This window comes from Phyllobates terribilis, unplaced genomic scaffold (genome assembly GCF_046119375.1).
Source record: "Phyllobates terribilis strain yellow unplaced genomic scaffold, ASM4611937v1 Scaffold_1__5_contigs__length_1240528914, whole genome shotgun sequence".
In the NCBI taxonomy this organism is placed as follows: Eukaryota; Metazoa; Chordata; class Amphibia; order Anura; family Dendrobatidae; genus Phyllobates; species Phyllobates terribilis.
The window spans coordinates 619,602,067-619,622,049 of NW_027362761.1; the positions used below are offsets into that span (position 1 = coordinate 619,602,067).

Sequence of the window (19,983 nt, forward strand, 5' to 3'; positions counted from 1 at the left end):
ATGGGCCCCATATAATGCTCCATACAGTATAATGGACTCCATATATTGCTCCATACAGAATAATGGACCCCATATAATGCTCCATTCAGAATAATGGACCCCATATAATGCTCCATACAGAATAATGGACCCCATATAATGCTCCATACAGAATAATGGACCCCATATAATGCTCCATACAGAATAATGGACCCCATATAATGCTCCATACAGAATAATGGGCCCCATATAATGCTCCATACAGGATAATGGACCTCATATAATGCTCCATACAGAATAATAGCCCCATATAATGCGCCATACAGAATAATGGACCCCATATAATGCTCCATACAGTATAATGGACCTCATATAATGCTCCATACAGAATAATAGCCCCATATAATGCGCCATACAGAATAATGGACCCCATATATTGCTCCATACAGAATAATGGACCTCATATAATGCTCCATACAGAATAATAGCCCCATATAATGCGCCATACAGAATAATGGACCCCATATAATGCTCCATACAGAATAATGGACCCCATATATTGCTCCATACAGAATAATGGAGCAGAGGGCGCTGTAGTGGCGTCACCTCGCCCTCTGCCTGAGATATCACAGAGTCAGAAAATGCTAAAGACACCGGAGCTGCGGGAAATGAGGAGAGGTGAATATTTGAAGGGGGTGAGACCCTAGTACCAGCGTGGGCCCTGTAACATATCAATGTCACCCCTGGACACCAGCACTCGACTGGGTGCGCTGAGTGGTGACGCTGGCCATGGTTGTCGTGGCGGGTCAGGTCTGTGTGCACGCGCCTCTGCCTCCTGTACTTTTAAACTGCCCGTGCCCCTAAAACTTTTTTTCCTTTTCCTTCTTCTCTCTCTGGGGCCCTCCGGGTATTTCACCAATACTCCGCCATGCCAGTCGGACCCTGGGGATGATCACACACAGCTCTGCAGTGAGACCAGGGGAGCAGAGAGCAGCCATCACACTAGTAACTCTGCCTTCATGTAAAATAACCTCTGGAGGAGGAGTCTCATGAGATCTATGCCCCGCCCATAGTCCTGAAGCGCTCATTTATATAGAAGTGTGGATTTCTCTGGAATAAGACATAGGATCACAGATACCAAGGTGTCAAGTTCTCCAGGTTCCTATATAGACGGCCCGGGAGGGAAAGATGGCAGACACTTGTAGGATCTCACTCAGACTCCTAAGGCCGGGGTCACCTATAGCATTGGATGGGATATGTGCATGACACTCGGCTCCTGCTCTGCTGCGAGCGTGATCCGAGTGTCAGAGTCTATGCTCCGGTCCTCACATGACAGAATCGGATCAAATGTGAGGAGAAGGAGAAATTCATCTCTCCATCTTCTCCATTGCCCGTCGGCGTATATCGGACTGCACTCGTATGACACCTGAGTGCAGTCTGATGTTTTGCACCACCCATTATCTTGAATGGGCACACACTATGCGACATACGCAGATCTGCTCTGCCTCATTGAATAACATTGGTCAGACGGCAATGCAAGGCTTTCTCGCACTGAACTCCTCCAAGCCATACACCAGTGTGAGCGAGCCCTAGAATGTGTGATGTACTGTTAGGACGTGGCGGCTGTTTTTACACCCTCTGCACAGAGACCATCACCTGCCACCCACTTTGCTTTCTGCTTCTCTCATTGTTTCAGTTGGGAACAGCAGAAGAGAAAGAGGTCGGCAGGTGATGGTCAGCGAGGAAACTGCATATGGAGCGATATGACAAGAACTGAGGGTGTGAAAACAGCCGAGTCCTAACACAACCCTAAAACTAAATCACAATAGATTTTTTGAGGATAATAAGTTTACAAAAGTTTTTTTTTTTTTTTTTTTTTTTTTTTTTACAGTGGTGTTCAAAAGGTCCTCACTATAGAACTTTTATAGTGTTAAGATTTTGTCAACACAACTTGATGTTTGATGAATTAAGCAAAACTATTATGATAACCTGAAATTTCCAATCCACAGAGTTTTTATTCTGACATGTTTTGTTCCCATATCTCTATAGTAAGCTTGACTTTGCTCCTGTATCTATATGCAGTAAGCTCAGTTCTGGTATTGTATCTATGTAGTAAGCTCAGCTCTGTTTCCTTATCTATGCAATAAGCTCAGTTCTGTTCCTGTATCAATGTAGTATGCTTGGCTGTTACTATATCTATGCAGTAAGCTCAGTTCCAATACTGTATTCAAGTACTAAGCTCCGTTCTTGTACTGTATCTATGCAGTAAGCTCAGTTCCAATACTGTATTCAAGTACTAAGCTCCGTTCTCGTACTGTATCTATGTAGTAAGCTCAGTTCTGTTTCCGTATCTATGTAGTAAGCACAGTTTTGTTCCTGTATCTATGCAGTAAGCTCAGTTCTGGCATTGTATCTATATAGTAAGCTCAGTTCTGTTGTCTTATCTATGCAGTAAGCTCAGTTCTGTTGCCTTAACTATGCAGTAAGCTCAGTTCTGTTCCTGTATCCATGTAGTAAGCTTGGCTGTTACCATATCTATGCAGTAAGCTCAGTTCTAATACTGTATTCAAGTACTAAGCTCAGTTCTCGTACTGTATCTATGTAGTAAGCTTGGCTGTTACCATAACTATGTAGTAAGCTCAGTTCTGATTTCGTATCTATGAAATAAGCTCAGTTCTGTTCCCGTATCTATGCAGTAAGCTTGGCTGTTACCGTAGCTATGTAGTAAGCTCAGTTCTGTTCCCGTATCTATGTAGTAAGCTCAGTGCTGTTACCGTATCTATATAGTAAGTTCTGTTCTGGTGCTGTATCTATGCAGTAAGTTCTCTTCCCATATCTATATACCAGCCACCATTATGATTGTAGCCTGTTACCTCTGCTGCTTGAATGCAGCATCCAGAAATAAGCAGGCTGAAGATGGGCTGCTGCAACTTGAGGGCTACTGCTTTGTGATTGCCCCCCAGGCCAAAATTTGCCAACCAGCCCCTGAGTCCAGTGGTTTCCATGCACTCATTTACTTGCATGGCCATGTACGATTCGAATAGCAGATGAAAATTGTGCATGGTTTTTGTTTTTTTCATTTCCTTAGACAAGAAAAAATTGTACATGTGCACACGGCCCAATAGACTGACACTGGTCCGAGTGCGGTCTGTTTTGTCGGATCGCAATCTGCCTCATAATACGGCCGTCTGCATGAGCTCTAGGAGCGCGGACTGGTGGAGGAAAGCGATAACAACTTACTCAATGTACACAAGAAAGAGCGATGAAGCGATCCATCATATTAAATCCAAAATATTTATTGAAATCATTTATAAAAACCAAGATAAAAACCCACCATAAAGGGAACATAGGAACAGCAATGAATGTAAATATCCACAATATACATATTAGCTCATACAGGGAATACAGTATCAGAATATATAGGTACTATGACCCCCTGTGTGCAACCAGACACGGGACCAAGCTATAAATGTGATAATGTCAGGAGTAAGCCGATGACCTAAGATGGAATAGAATGCCTGTCAGTATCCACTGACACCCGCAACCTATGTAACTAGACAGAAGACCTAGTAAGTTGGTATCAAAAAAGAATAGACATATGTCAAAAGAGAAGGGGTCAGAATAATGGACATCCCACCGCAGCAGTTACCACTGGTTTATGCAGCTGTAATAGTCAAAATATACAGCTACCAAAGTAAGTCAAAAGTACCTGTAAGTAGTTTGTGATCAGAGTACAGAGCAGAGAGGTCTCGCTCAGCTGGTCCTATGTCCTCTCACCCCGACGGGCGTTTCACCGCTAGCTTCGTCAGGGGTGTGTCAGGGTGTGAGCAGCATAGGAAGTAGCGGAGGCAGGGAGGCAGCGCATGCGCATAGGAAGTACCGGAGGCAGGGAGGCAACGCATGCGCATAGGAAGTACCGGAGGCAGGGAGGCAACGCATGCGCATAGGAAGTAGCGGAGGCAGGGAGGCAGCGCATGCGCATAGGAAGTACCGGAGGCAGGCAGGCAACGCATGCGCATAGGAAGTACCAGAGGCAGGGAGGCAACGCATGCGCATAGGAAGTACCAGAGGCATGGAGGCAATGCATGCGCATAGGAAGTACCGGAGGCAGGGAGGCAATGCATGCGCATAGGAAGTACCGGAGGCAGGGAGGCAACGCATGCGCATAGGAAGTACCGGAGGCAGGGAGGCAACGCATGCGCATAGGAAGTACCGGAGGCAGGGAGGCAACGCATGCGCATAGGAAGTACCGGAGGCAGGGAGGCAATGCATGCGCATAGGAAGTACCGGAGGCAGGGAGACAGTGCATAGGAAGTACCGGAGGCAGGGAGACAGTGCATAGGAAGTACTGGAGGCAGGGAGACAGTGCATAGGAAGTACCGGAGGCAGGGAGACAGTGCATAGGAAGTACCGGAGGCAGGGAGACAGTGCATAGGAAGTACCGGAGGCAGGGAGACAGTGCATAGGAAGTACCGGAGGCAGGGAGACAGTGCATAGGAAGTACCGGAGGCAGGGAGACAGTGCATAGTGTTATGCACACGCCCGGGCTAAGCGGCGTGTGCGTGTGATTGGTAGTGATTCCACTGGACCGTGCCGGAGAGTGAATGCCTGGAGGGGCGTGACTAGGTATTCACCCGATCCGACCAGGGTCGCACGACGGCATACGACGCCAGTGCACCAAGGAGGAACCGAGCAGAGGGACCAGGTGCTACTCCAGGACAGACCCCGGACACGGCTGTTGACCCACACAGGGGAATACAGGAACAGGCTGGTAGGCTGGCACACAGACTGGTGGGTATAGGCAGGCACGACTGGTATGCAGGCAGGCGGGTATGCAGGCAGGGGGGTAAAGGCAAGCACAGCTAGAGTGCAGACAGGGAGGCACTAGCAGGTAGGAACACAGGCGGGATAGGACCCAGTACACACCGGGACTCAGGAACAATACAGGCAGAGGGTTACAGGCAAGCACGGCTAGAGTGCAGACAAGGCTGAGCAGGGAGGACAGGGCTCTGTTCACACGGAACAGACAGGAAGGGAAAGACAGAGCCAGATACTCACACAGTACTTGCAGAGACAACAAGCAGGAGTTAGGTACGAGTTCAGACTCTGCAGAAAAAGGAAGGGAACGGACATAGAGGCAAAACAGGTAAAGGACAGGAGAGAGTTCAGACTGGAACTGAGTGTACGGAGGAGACCGACACTGCAGAGGGATACAGGAGCGGGTCTGGGAATACGGCCCCCAGAGAGGCGGAACGAACAGGCAAGGAGCGTGTTCAGACAGGACAGACCAGACACAGGAGCGGGTCTAGGAAATCGGCCACTAGAAGGCGAGAGGAACAGGCTAGGAGCGAGTTCAGACAGGTCAGACAAGATACAGGAACGGGTCTAGGTAATCGGCCCCTAGAAGGCAGGAGGAACAGGCTAGGAGCGTGTTCAGACAGGACAGACAAGAGAACACAGAAAGGACTCAGTTCAGACACGGGAGCTGATACCGCAAGGCAGGAGACATACAGGACTCAGTTCAGACACGGGAACTGATACAAAAAGCAGGAGACAAGAGACGGGACCTGGCACCTTCAGAGTGCAAGCACACACTGAAGGAAACACTATGCTCAGGCAGGGATAGAAGGGAGCTGCTGAGCTATATACCAGGTGACAGACAGCAATAGGCTGAGGACGCACAAGGGGTGTGACCCACAGCAGGTACAAAAGGCAGGAAGTGATCGGGCGCCGCCCTTAAGCAGCAGAAACAGACACAAACAGACAGCATGGAGGGAAGCCAGAGAGACATTCTGGACAGGAGATCAAGTGCGCCCTCTTGCACAGTGGGAGATGGACCACCATGCAAGGACGCAGCCAGGTATGTTACAGTACCTCCCCCCTTACGCCCCCTCTTCTTCAGGCCTGCCAGAATCTTCCGCAGGGAATTCAAGGGCCAGTCGTTCACTGGGTTGGAGGGGGACAGAGACTTAAGGGTAATCTCTGCTTCGAGGTACATCTTGTCAAGCTCACAGGAAGAAATAGACGGGTTATCAGGTACATAATGAGGAAAAGTCACTGTCTCATTGTTATCTGGTGGTATCCCGGAGGATTCAGGAAACAACTGGAGGTCCTCCGCCGGGTCAGAAGAGTGCAGAGGCTCAGAGAAAACAACTGCTTCAGAGTACACTAGGTCGGACTCACTGGAGGAAGCAGGCGAGGTATCGGGTACCGAGTATAGGAAAGTCTCTGTCCATTCACCACCAGGTGGCACCCCGAAGGGTTCTGGAGACAGCTGGCGGTCCTCCGCCTGGTCAGAGGGGTGTAGAGACTCACGGGTAACCTCTGCTTCAGAGTACACTAGGTCGGACTCACTGGAGGAAGCAGGCGAGGTATCGAGTACCGAGTATAGGAAAGTCTCTGTCCATTCACCACCAGGTGGCACCCCGAAGGGTTCTGGAGACAGCTGGCGGTCCTCCGCCTGGTCAGAGGGGTGTAGAGACTCACGGGTAACCTCTGCTTCAGAGTACACTAGGTCGGACTCACTGGACGAAGCAAGCGAGGTATCAGATCCAGGATATAGGAAAGTCTCTGTCCATTCACCACCAGGTGGCACCCCGAAGGATTCTGAACACAACTGGAGGTCCTCCGCCTGGTCGGAGGGGTGTAGAGACTCAGGAGTAACCTCTGCTTCGGAGTACACTAAGTTGGACTCACTGGACGAAGCGAGCGAGGTATCAGGTACAGAGTATAGGAGAGTCTCTGTCCTTTCGCTACCAGGTAGCACCCCGAAGGGTTCAGGAGACAACTGGAGATCCTCCGCCTGGTCGGAGGGGTGTAGAGACTCGGAGGTAACTACCACTTTGGGGTACCCATTGTCAGGCTCACAGGACGAAGCGGACAAAGTATTGAGTACCGGGTGTAGAGAAGTCTCTCTCCATTTGTCATCGAGTGGTATCCCGGAGGGTTCAGGAGGCAACAGGGGATCCTCCGCCAGGTAGTAGAGGTGCACAGACTCTGAGGTAACCACAGCTTTGGAGCATCCTTGGACATGCACACCGGTTAAAGAGAAAGAAGCATCTGATGCCGGGTGCAGGAAGTTCTCCTGTGTGGAGTCTGGATGGGCAGAAGTCTCTTCGGCCAGGAGAACTGGTGCACTACCCACGCACATTACCCATTGGGGTTTCTCCGGGATACAGGGAGATGAAGCTTCAGTAGGGACTTCAAGGTTGGGGTCAGGAGGTCTCAGGGAGGACAGACCCTGGCGAGACGGCTTGCCTCTAAGTCTAGCACGTCTGGACTGCCTCTTGAGGTTGAGAGAAGTATTCCGGAAAGCGTAGTCACCCTGTGAGGATTCTGGGTGGGCAGTAGTCTCATTGGGCTGGAGGACTATTGCGCTACCCACACACATTACCCGTCGGGGCTGCTCCGGGATATTGGGAAGTGAAGCTTCAGCAGGGGCTTCAGAGTTAGGGTCCTCGAAGACCATACGAAAGGCCACCAGGAAGGCCTGCAGGTCAAGGATGACAGGATCCCATGCTTCCCATAGGGGGGTGACCCATTTCAAGGCATCACCCGCTAGGTAGTCAATCATAAAGGCCACTTTAGCCCAATCGGAAGGAAAATAGAGAGGGTAGGCCTTAAAGTGTAGCATGCATTGCTCCACAAATGCACGACACTGTCTTGGATCCCCATAGTAACGTGGCGGATCCGCAGGAACGAGGGCTGATAGATCCATCTGGACGGGTGCGTAATTCGCCTGGAACTCAGCTAAAGGGGGAAAAAATTTTATTTATTTTATTTTAATGCATGTATTCGCTGGAAAAACTTCTCAAAGAGCGAAGGCCGTGGGGCTCAACGGGAACCATGGCCTGAGCATGCTGTTATGCACACGCCCGGGCTAAGCGGCGTGTGCGTGTGATTGGTAGTGATTCCACTGGACCGTGCCGGAGAGTGAATGCCTGGAGGGGCGTGACTAGGTATTCACCCGATCCGACCAGGGTCGCACGACGGCATACGACGCCAGTGCACCAAGGAGGAACCGAGCAGAGGGACCAGGTGCTACTCCAGGACAGACCCCGGACACGGCTGTTGACCCACACAGGGGAATACAGGAACAGGCTGGTAGGCTGGCACACAGACTGGTGGGTATAGGCAGGCACGACTGGTATGCAGGCAGGCGGGTATGCAGGCAGGGGGGTAAAGGCAAGCACAGCTAGAGTGCAGACAGGGAGGCACTAGCAGGTAGGAACACAGGCGGGATAGGACCCAGTACACACCGGGACTCAGGAACAATACAGGCAGAGGGTTACAGGCAAGCACGGCTAGAGTGCAGACAAGGCTGAGCAGGGAGGACAGGGCTCTGTTCACACGGAACAGACAGGAAGGGAAAGACAGAGCCAGATACTCACACAGTACTTGCAGAGACAACAAGCAGGAGTTAGGTACGAGTTCAGACTCTGCAGAAAAAGGAAGGGAACGGACATAGAGGCAAAACAGGTAAAGGACAGGAGAGAGTTCAGACTGGAACTGAGTGTACGGAGGAGACCGACACTGCAGAGGGATACAGGAGCGGGTCTGGGAATACGGCCCCCAGAGAGGCGGAACGAACAGGCAAGGAGCGTGTTCAGACAGGACAGACCAGACACAGGAGCGGGTCTAGGAAATCGGCCACTAGAAGGCGAGAGGAACAGGCTAGGAGCGAGTTCAGACAGGTCAGACAAGATACAGGAACGGGTCTAGGTAATCGGCCCCTAGAAGGCAGGAGGAACAGGCTAGGAGCGAGTTCAGACAGGACAGACAAGAGAACACAGAAAGGACTCAGTTCAGACACGGGAGCTGATACCGCAAGGCAGGAGACATACAGGACTCAGTTCAGACACGGGAACTGATACAAAAAGCAGGAGACAAGAGACGGGACCTGGCACCTTCAGAGTGCAAGCACACACTGAAGGAAACACTATGCTCAGGCAGGGATAGAAGGGAGCTGCTGAGCTATATACCAAGTGACAGACAGCAATAGGCTGAGGACGCACAAGGGGTGTGACCCACAGCAGGTACAAAAGGCAGGAAGTGATCGGGCGCCGCCCTTAAGCAGCAGAAACAGACACAAACAGACAGCATGGAGGGAAGCCAGAGAGACATTCTGGACAGGAGATCAAGTGCGCCCTCTTGCACAGTGGGAGATGGACCACCATGCAAGGACGCCGCCAGGTATGTTACACATAGGAAGTACCGGAGGCAGGGAGACAGTGCATAGGAAGTACCGGAGGCAGGGAGACAGTGCATGAGCATAGGAAGTACCAGAGGCAGGGAGGCAACGCATGCGCATAGGAAGTACCGGAGGCAGAGAGGCAGTGTATGCGCATAGGAAGTACCGGAGGCAGGGAGGCAATGCATAAGAAGTACCGGAGGCAGGGAGGCAATGCATGTGCATAGGAAGTACCGGAGGCAGGGTGGCAGTGCATGTGCATAGGAAGTACCAGAGGCAGGGAGGCAGTGCATGTGCATAGGAAGCACATGCGCTCGGTCCAGGGTGGTACGTCCCAGATAGGATGGAAACCGTGCAATGATGAAAAATAAAACTGGATCTGAGAAATCCACGTGTGTGATTAAAAAGCAAAGAGTGTAATAAGCTGCCCAGTGTGAATGTATGAATGGTCGGAGGAAGATAATATATCTATGAGGAAATAATATCAGTATTACATATATTAGTGCTGTGGGATATAAACAATGCTGACACATAATCAGTAAAAGTAGATGTATATTTATATGTATAATAGTACGCAGTGGTGAGATACTAGGACTCAACGGCAGGAAAGTATTATCAATTATACCGAGTTCCCGGGGAAATGTCATATCTGGGGCCAAAAAGGCCATAATACCTGTATGGTGACCAGTAGGAGAGCCTAGAGGACAAGAAGAAGAAGAAGAAGAAGCAACTCAGCTGCAAAACACATATACAGTTGTGCTCAAAAGTTTACACACCCCGGCAGAATTTTTCCTTTCTTGGCCTGGTTTCAGAGAATATGAATGATAACAAAAAAAATTTTCTCCCCTCATGGTTATTGGTTGGGTGAAGCCATTTATTGTCAAACTACTGTGTTTTCTCTTTTTAAATCTTAAAGACAACCAAAAACATCCAAATGACCCTGATCAAAAGTTCCCATACCCCAGTTCTTAATACTGTGTATTGCCCTCTCTGACATCAATGACAGCTTGTAGTCTTTTGTGGTAGTTGTGGATGAGGTTCTTTATTTTCTCAGATGGTAAAGCTGTCCATTCTTCTTGGCAAAAAGCCTCCAGTTCCTGTAAATTCCTGGGCTGTCTAGCATGAGCTGCGGGCTTGAGATCTCCTCAGAGTGGCTCAATGATATTGAGGTCAGGAGACTGAGATGGCCACTCCAGAACCTTCACTTTGTTCTGCTCTAGTCAATGACAGGTCGACTTGGCCTTGTGTTTTGGATCATTGTCATGTTGGAATGTCCAAGTACGTCCCATGCGCAGCTTCCGGGCTGATGATTGCAAATTTGCCTCCGGTATTTGCTGATAACGTGCTGCATTCATCTTTCCTTCAACTTCTACCAAGTTTCCTGTGCCTTGTAGCTCACACATCTCCAAAACATCAGCGATCCACCTCCGTGCTTTACTGTAGGGATGGTGTTCCTTTCATCATAGGCCTTGTTGACCTCTCTCCAAATGTAACGTTTATGGTTGTGGCCAAAAAGTTCAATTTTAGTCTCATCACTCCAAATTACCTTGTTCCAGAAGTTTTGAGGCTTGTCTCTGTGCTGTTTGGCGTATTGTTGGCGAGATACTTTGTGGCATTTGCGCAGTAATGGCTTTCTTCTGGCGACTCGACCATGCAGCCCATTTTTCTTCAAGTGCCTCCTTATTGTGCATCTTGAAACAGCCACACCACTAGTTTTCAGAGAGTCCTGAATTTCAGCTATTATTTGTGGGTTTTTCTTTGCATCCCGAACAATTTTCCTGGCAGTTGTGGACGAAATTTTTGTTGGTCTACCTGACCGTGGTTTGGTTTTTAGAGAGCCCCTGATTTTCCATTTGTTAATCACAGTTTCAACGCTGCTGACTGGCATGATCAATTCCTTGGATATTTTTTTGTATCCCTTTCCTGTGTAATACAGTCCAACTACCTTTTCCCGTAGATTCGTTGACAATTCTTTTGGTTTCCCCATGACTCACAATCCAGAAATGTTAGTGGTTGGATGAAAGATGCAAGACTGTCTGGATCCCAGAAACTCACTCAGCTTTTTTGCACACACACTGATTAGAAACAAACAGTTCACAGGTGAGGATGTTACCTTTAGTAGCCATTCAAACCCATTTGTGTCAAATTCTGTGCATGTTATAAGGCCAAAATTACCAGGGGATGTGAACATTTGAGCACAACTGTAACCGGGAGATGGAACAAATCAGTGATCTGATAAAGTGCAGAGTGCGCGAGACTGAATAAAGTGCAGCGTGCGCGAGACTGAATAAAGTGCCGAGTGCGCGAGACTGAATAAAGTGCCGAGTGCGCGAGACTGAATAAAGTGCAGAGTGCGCGAGACTGAATAAAGTGCAGAGTGCGCGAGACTGAATAAAGTGCAGAGTGCGCGAGACTGAATAAAGTGCAGAGTGCGCGAGACTGAATAAAGTGCAGAGTGCGCGAGACTGAATAAAGTGCAGAGTGCGCGAGACTGAATAAAGTGCAGAGTGTGCGAGACTGAATAAAGTGCAGAGTGCGCGAGACTGAATAAAGGGCAAAAGTATAGAAAATCCATTATTACAATGTATAAGAATACAAACGAGTCAGATGTTACCCCGCATCCAGATATGAGATGTCACACAGAACAGATGACCCCCTATACCAAAAAATGCAGGAGCGGCACCTCACATGGGAGAATGGAGCACCCTATAATAACAGCGACATCCACAGTGCCCCCCCATAATAACAGTGACATCCACAGTGCCCCCATAATAACAGTGATATCCACAGTGCTCCCATAATAACAGTGATATCCACAGTGCTCCCATAATAACAGTGATATCCACAGTGCTCCCATAATAACAGTGATATCCACAGTGCCCCCATAATAACAGTGATATCCACAGTGCTCCCATAATAACAGTGATATCCACAGTGCTCCCATAATAACAGTGATATCCACAGTGCCCCCATAATAACAGTGATATCCACAGTGCTCCCATAATAACAGCGATATCCACAGTGCCCCCATAATAACAGCGATATCCACAGTGCCCCCATAATAACAGTGATATCCACAGTGCCCCCATAATAACAGTGACATCCACAGTGCTACCATAATAACAGTGATATCCACAGTGCTCCCATAATAACAGTGATATCCACAGTGCTCCCATAATAACAGTGATATCCACAGTGCTCCCATAATAACAGTGATATCCACAGTGCCCCATAATAACAGGGACATCCACAGTGCCCCCATAATAACAGTGACATCCACAGTGCTCCCATAATAACAGTGATATCCACAGTGCTCCCATAATAACAGTGATATCCACAGTGCTCCCATAATAACAACGATATCCACAGTGCTCCCATAATAACAACGACATCCACAGTGCCCCCATAATAACAGTGATATCCACAGTGCTCCCATAATAACAGTGACATCCACAGTGCTCCCATAATAACAGTGATATCCACAGTGCTCCCATAATAACAGTGATATCCACAGTGCTCCCATAATAACAGTGATATCCACAGTGCTCCCATAATAACAGTGATATCCACAGTGCTCCCATAATAACAGTGACATCCACAGTGCTCCCATAATAACAGTGATATCCACAGTGCCCCCATAATAACAGCGATATCCACAGTGCTCCCATAATAACAGCGATATCCACAGTGCTCCCATAATAACAGTGATATCCACAGTGCCCCCATAATAACAGCGATATCCACAGTGCTCCCATAATAACAGTGATATCCACAGTGCTCCCATAATAACAGTGACATCCACAGTGCTCCCATAATAACAGTGATATCCACAGTGCTCCCATAATAACAGTGATATCCACAGTGCTCCCATAATAACAGTGATATCCACAGTGCCCCCATAATAACAGTGATATCCACAGTGCTCCCATAATAACAGTGATATCCACAGTGCTCCCATAATAACAGTGATATCCACAGTGCTCCCATAATAACAGTGATATCCACAGTGCTCCCATAATAACAGTGACATCCACAGTGCTCCCATAATAACAGTGACATCCACAGTGCTCCCATAATAACAGTGACATCCACAGTGCTCCCATAATAACAGTGATATCCACAGTGCTCCCATAATAACAGTGACATCCACAGTGCTCCCATAATAACAGTGACATCCACAGTGCTCCCATAATAACAGTGATATCCACAGTGCTCCCATAATAACAGTGATATCCACAGTGCTCCCATAATAACAGTGACATCCACAGTGCTCCCATAATAACAGTGACATCCACAGTGCTCCCATAATAACAGTGATATCCACAGTGCTCCCATAATAACAGTGACATCCACAGTGCTCCATAATAACAGTGACATCCACAGTGCTCCCATAATAACAGTGATATCCACAGTGCTCCCATAATAACAGTGATATCCACAGTGCCTCCATAATAACAGTGATATCCACAGTGCTCCCATAATAACAATGACATCCACAGTGCCCCCATAATAACAGTGATATCCACAGTGCTCCCATAATAACAGTGATATCCACAGTGCTCCCATAATAACAGTGACATCCACAGTGCTCCCATAATAACAGTGATATCCACAGTGCTCCCATAATAACAGTGATATCCACAGTGCTCCCATAATAACAGTGATATCCACAGTGCCCCCATAATAACAGTGATATCCACAGTGCTCCCATAATAACAGTGATATCCACAGTGCTCCCATAATAACAGTGACATCCACAGTGCTCCCATAATAACAGTGACATCCACAGTGCTCCCATAATAACAGTGATATCCACAGTGCTCCCATAATAACAGTGATATCCACAGTGCTCCCATAATAACAGTGATATCCACAGTGCTCCCATAATAACAGTGACATCCACAGTGCTCCCATAATAACAGTGACATCCACAGTGCTCCCATAATAACAGTGACATCCACAGTGCTCCCATAATAACAGTGATATCCACAGTGCTCCCATAATAACAGTGACATCCACAGTGCTCCCATAATAACAGTGACATCCACAGTGCTCCCATAATAACAGTGATATCCACAGTGCTCCCATAATAACAGTGATATCCACAGTGCTCCCATAATAACAGTGACATCCACAGTGCTCCCATAATAACAGTGACATCCACAGTGCTCCCATAATAACAGTGATATCCACAGTGCTCCCATAATAACAGTGACATCCACAGTGCTCCATAATAACAGTGACATCCACAGTGCTCCCATAATAACAGTGATATCCACAGTGCTCCCATAATAACAGTGATATCCACAGTGCCTCCATAATAACAGTGATATCCACAGTGCTCCCATAATAACAGTGATATCCACAGTGCCTCCATAATAACAGTGATATCCACAGTGCCCCCATAATAACAATGACATCCACAGTGCCCCCATAATAACAGTGATATCCACAGTGCTCCCATAATAACAGTGATATCCACAGTGCTCCCATAATAACAACGATATCCACAGTGCTCCCATAATAACAACGACATCCACAGTGCCCCCATAATAACAGTGATATCCACAGTGCTCCCATAATAACAGTGACATCCACAGTGCTCCCATAATAACAGTGATATCCACAGTGCTCCCATAATAACAGTGATATCCACAGTGCTCCCATAATAACAGTGATATCCACAGTGCTCCCATAATAACAGTGACATCCACAGTGCTCCCATAATAACAGTGACATCCACAGTGCTCCCATAATAACAGTGACATCCACAGTGCTCCCATAATAACAGTGATATCCACAGTGCCCCCATAATAACAGTGATATCCACAGTGCCCCCATAATAACAGTGACATCCACAGTGCTCCCATAATAACAGTGACATCCACAGTGCTCCCATAATAACAGTGACATCCACAGTGCTCCCATAATAACAGTGATATCCACACTGCTCCCATAATAACAGTGACATCCACAGTGCTCCCATAATAACAGTGACATCCACAGTGCTCCCATAATAACAGCGACATCCACAGTGCTCCCATAATAACAGTGATATCCACAGTGCTCCCATAATAACAGTGACATCCACAGTGCCCCCATAATAACAGTGACATCCACAGTGCTCCCATAATAACAGTGACATCCACAGTGCTCCCATAATAACAGTGACATCCACAGTGCTCCCATAATAACAGTGATATCCACAGTGCTCCCATAATAACAGTGACATCCACAGTGCTCCCATAATAACAGTGACATCCACAGTGCCTCCATAATAACAGTGATATCCACAGTGCTCCCATAATAACAGTGACATCCACAGTGCTCCCATAATAACAGTGACATCCACAGTGCTCCCATAATAACAGTGACATCCACAGTGCCCCCATAATAACAGTGATATCCACAGTGCTCCCATAATAACAGTGATATCCACAGTGCTCCCATAATAACAGTGACATCCACAGTGCTCCCATAATAACAGTGATATCCACAGTGCTCCCATAATAACAGTGATATCCACAGTGCTCCCATAATAACAGTGACATCCACAGTGCCCCCATAATAACAGTGATATCCACAGTGCTCCCATAATAACAGTGATATCCACAGTGCTCCCATAATAACAGTGACATCCACAGTGCTCCCATAATAACAGTGACATCCACAGTGCTCCCATAATAACAGTGACATCCACAGTGCCCCCATAATAACAGAGACATCCACAGTGCTCCCATAATAACAGTGATATCCACAGTGCTCCCATAATAACAGTGACATCCACAGTGCTCCCATAATAACAGTGACATCCACAGTGCTCCCATAATAACAGTGACATCCACAGTGCTCCCATAATAACAGTGATATCCACAGTGCCCCCATAATAACAGTGACATCCACAGTGCTCCCATAATAACAGTGACATCCACAGTGCTCCCATAATAACAGTGACATCCACAGTGCTCCCATAATAACAGTGATATCCACAGTGCTCCCATAATAACAGTGATATCCACAGTGCCCCCATAATAACAGTGACATCCACAGTGCTCCCATAATAACAGTGATATCCACAGTGCCCCCATAATAACAGTGACATCCACAGTGCTCCCATAATAACAGTGACATCCACAGTGCTCCCATAATAACAGTGACATCCACAGTGCTCCCATAATAACAGTGACATCCACAGTGCTCCCATAATAACAGTGATATCCACAGTGCTCCCATAATAACAGTGACATCCACAGTGCTCCCATAATAACAGTGACATCCACAGTGCTCCCATAATAACAGCGACATCCACAGTGCTCCCATAATAACAGTGATATCCACAGTGCTCCCATAATAACAGTGACATCCACAGTGCTCCCATAATAACAGTGATATCCACAGTGCTCCCATAATAACAGTGATATCCACAGTGCCCCCATAATAACAGTGACATCCACAGTGCTCCCATAATAACAGTGATATCCACAGTGATCCCATAATAACAGTGATATCCACAGTGCTCCCATAATAACAGTGATATCCACAGTGATCCCATAATAACAGTGATATCCACAGTGCTCCCATAATAACAGTGACATCCACAGTGCTCCCATAATAACAGCGATATCCACAGTGCTCCCATAATAACAGTGATATCCACAGTGCTCCCATAATAACAGTGACATCCACAGTGCTCCCATAATAACAGTGATATCCACAGTGCTCCCATAATAACAGTGACATCCACAGTGCTCCCATAATAACAGTGATATCCACAGTGCTTCCATAATAACAGTGACATCCACAGTGCTCCCATAATAACAGTGATATCCACAGTGCTCCCATAATAACAGTGACATCCACAGTGCTCCCATAATAACAGTGATATCCACAGTGCCCCCATAATAACAGTGATATCCACAGTGCCCCCATAATAACAGTGACATCCACAGTGCTCCCATAATAACAGTGACATCCACAGTGCTCCCATAATAACAGTGACATCCACAGTGCTCCCATAATAACAGTGATATCCACAGTGCTCCCATAATAACAGTGACATCCACAGTGCTCCCATAATAACAGTGACATCCACAGTGCTCCCATAATAACAGTGACATCCACAGTGCTCCCATAATAACAGTGACATCCACAGTGCTCCCATAATAACAGTGATATCCACAGTGCTCCCATAATAACAGTGACATCCACAGTGCCCCCATAATAACAGTGATATCCACAGTGCTCCCATAATAACAGTGACATCCACAGTGCTCCCATAATAACAGTGACATCCACAGTGCTCCCATAATAACAGTGATATCCACAGTGCTCCCATAATAACAGTGATATCCACAGTGATCCCATAATAACAGTGATATCCACAGTGCTCCCATAATAACAGTGATATCCACAGTGATCCCATAATAACAGTGATATCCACAGTGCCCCCATAATAACAGTGACATCCACAGTGCTCCCATAATAACAGTGACATCCACAGTGCTCCCATAATAACAGTGACATCCACAGTGCTCCCATAATAACAGTGACATCCACAGTGCTCCCATAATAACAGTGATATCCACAGTGCTCCCATAATAACAGTGATATCCACAGTGCTCCCATAATAACAGTGACATCCACAGTGCTCCCATAATAACAGCGATATCCACAGTGCTCCCATAATAACAGTGATATCCACAGTGCTCCCATAATAACAGTGACATCCACAGTGCTCCCATAATAACAGTGACATCCACAGTGCTCCCATAATAACAGTGACATCCACAGTGCTCCCATAATAACAGTGATATCCACAGTGCTCCCATAATAACAGTGACATCCACAGTGCTCCCATAATAACAGTGATATCCACAGTGCTTCCATAATAACAGTGACATCCACAGTGCTCCCATAATAACAGTGATATCCACAGTGCTCCCATAATAACAGTGACATCCACAGTGCTCCCATAATAACAGTGATATCCACAGTGCCCCCATAATAACAGTGATATCCACAGTGCTCCCATAATAACAGTGACATCCACAGTGCTCCCATAATAACAGTGACATCCACAGTGCTCCCATAATAACAGTGATATCCACAGTGCTCCCATAATAACAGTGATATCCACAGTGCCCCCATAATAACAGTGACATCCACAGTGCTCCCATAATAACAGTGTGGGGTCGGCCTCCTGCAGTGTATGCAGCGTCACACGCCGTCTCCCTCCTCGGTCTCCCGTTATCGTTTGTACGGACTCTGCTCCTCTCTACCGGCAGCTCAGAGGTTAAGACCAAATCACCTGAGAGGCGGGGGTGTGGTCGCATCCTTCAGGTGAGGGCGTGGCCTTAAAGGTGGGGCGTGGTCTTTATTCTTCCGGTGTGACAGGTGCGGTGGTTGCCGGAGCGCATCATCACGTGAGGACGAGGAGACACCGGGAGACGGCGGGATGAGCGCAGCGCGGCAGGAGGTCCGGTACCAGCGGGTGCGGGAGGCGGAGAACGACGGGAGAGAGGAGGAGGACGAGGGAGAAGTAACCGTCCACCTGTACAGGTGAGGAGGAGGAGCGTATATATACAGGAGTGTACGGGGAGGAGGAGGAGGAGCGTATATATATATACAGGAGCGTACGGGGAGGAGGAGTGTGTATATATACAGGAGCGTACGGGGAGGAGGAGGAGTGTGTATATATACAGGAGTGTACGGGGAGGAGGAGGAGTGTGTATATATACAGGAGCGTACGGGGAGGAGGAGGAGGAGGAGTGTGTATATATACAGGAGCGTACGAGGAGGAGGAGGAGTGTGTATATATACAGGAGTGTACGGGGAGGAGGAGGAGTGTGTATATATACAGGAGCGTACGGGGAGGAGGAGGAGGAGGAGTGTGTATATATACAGGAGCGTACGGGGAGGAGGAGGAGGAGTGTGTGTATATATACAGGAGCGTACGGGGAGGAGGAGGAGGAGTGTGTATATATACAGGAGCGTACGGGGAGGAGGAGGAGGAGTGTGTATATATACAGGAGCGTACGGGGAGGAGGAGGAGGAGTGTGTATATATACAGGAGCGTACGGGGAGGAGGAGGAGGAGTGTGTATATATACAGGAGCGTACGGGGAGGAGGAGGAGGAGTGTGTATATATACAGGAGCGTACGGGGAGGAGGAGGAGTGTGTATATATACAGGAGCGTACGGGGAGGAGGAGGAGGAGGAGTGTATATATACAGGAGCGTACGGGGAGGAGGAGGAGGAGGAGTGTATATATACAGGAGCATACGGGGAGGAGGAGGAGGAGTGTGTGTATATATACAGGAGCGTACGAGGAGGAGTGTATATATACAGGAGCGTACGGGGAGGAGGAGGAGGAGTGTGTGTATATATACAGGAGCGTACGGGGAGGAGGAGGAGTGTGTGTATATATACAGGAGTGTACGGGGAGGAGGAAGAGGACCGTATATATACAGGAGCGTACGGGGAGGAGGAAGAGGACCGTATATATACAGGAGTGTACGGGGAGGAGGAGGAGGAGGAGGAGTGTGTATATATACAGGAGCGTACGGGGAGGAGGAAGAGGACCGTATATATACAGGAGTGTACGGGGAGGAGGAGGAGGAGTGTGTATATATACAGGAGCGTACGGGGAGGAGGAGGAGGAGTGTGTATATATACAGGAGCGTACGGGGAGGAGGAGGAGGAGTGTGTATATATACAGGAGTGTACGGGGAAGAGGAGGAGGAGTGTGTATATATACAGGAGCGTACGGGGAGGAGGAGGAGTGTATATATATATACAGGGAGCGTACGGGGAGGA

The 19,983-nt window shown here is 47.9% G+C and overlaps 1 protein-coding gene across 2 annotated transcripts in view; it reads left to right on the forward strand.

Annotated features, from left to right (window-relative positions):
• Nucleotides 1–18,504: 18,504 nt before the first annotated feature.
• LOC141273032 (glutathione hydrolase 6-like) overlaps nucleotides 18,505–19,983 on the forward strand; it is a 224,564-nt gene continuing 223,085 nt past the window's right edge. For both annotated transcript variants that reach the window (XM_073684353.1, XM_073684362.1), the window contains exon 1: nucleotides 18,505–18,727. In XM_073684353.1, the coding sequence (XP_073540454.1) occupies nucleotides 18,624–18,727 (104 nt within the window). In that variant the 5' untranslated portion in view covers nucleotides 18,505–18,623. The remainder of the gene's footprint in view (nucleotides 18,728–19,983) is intronic.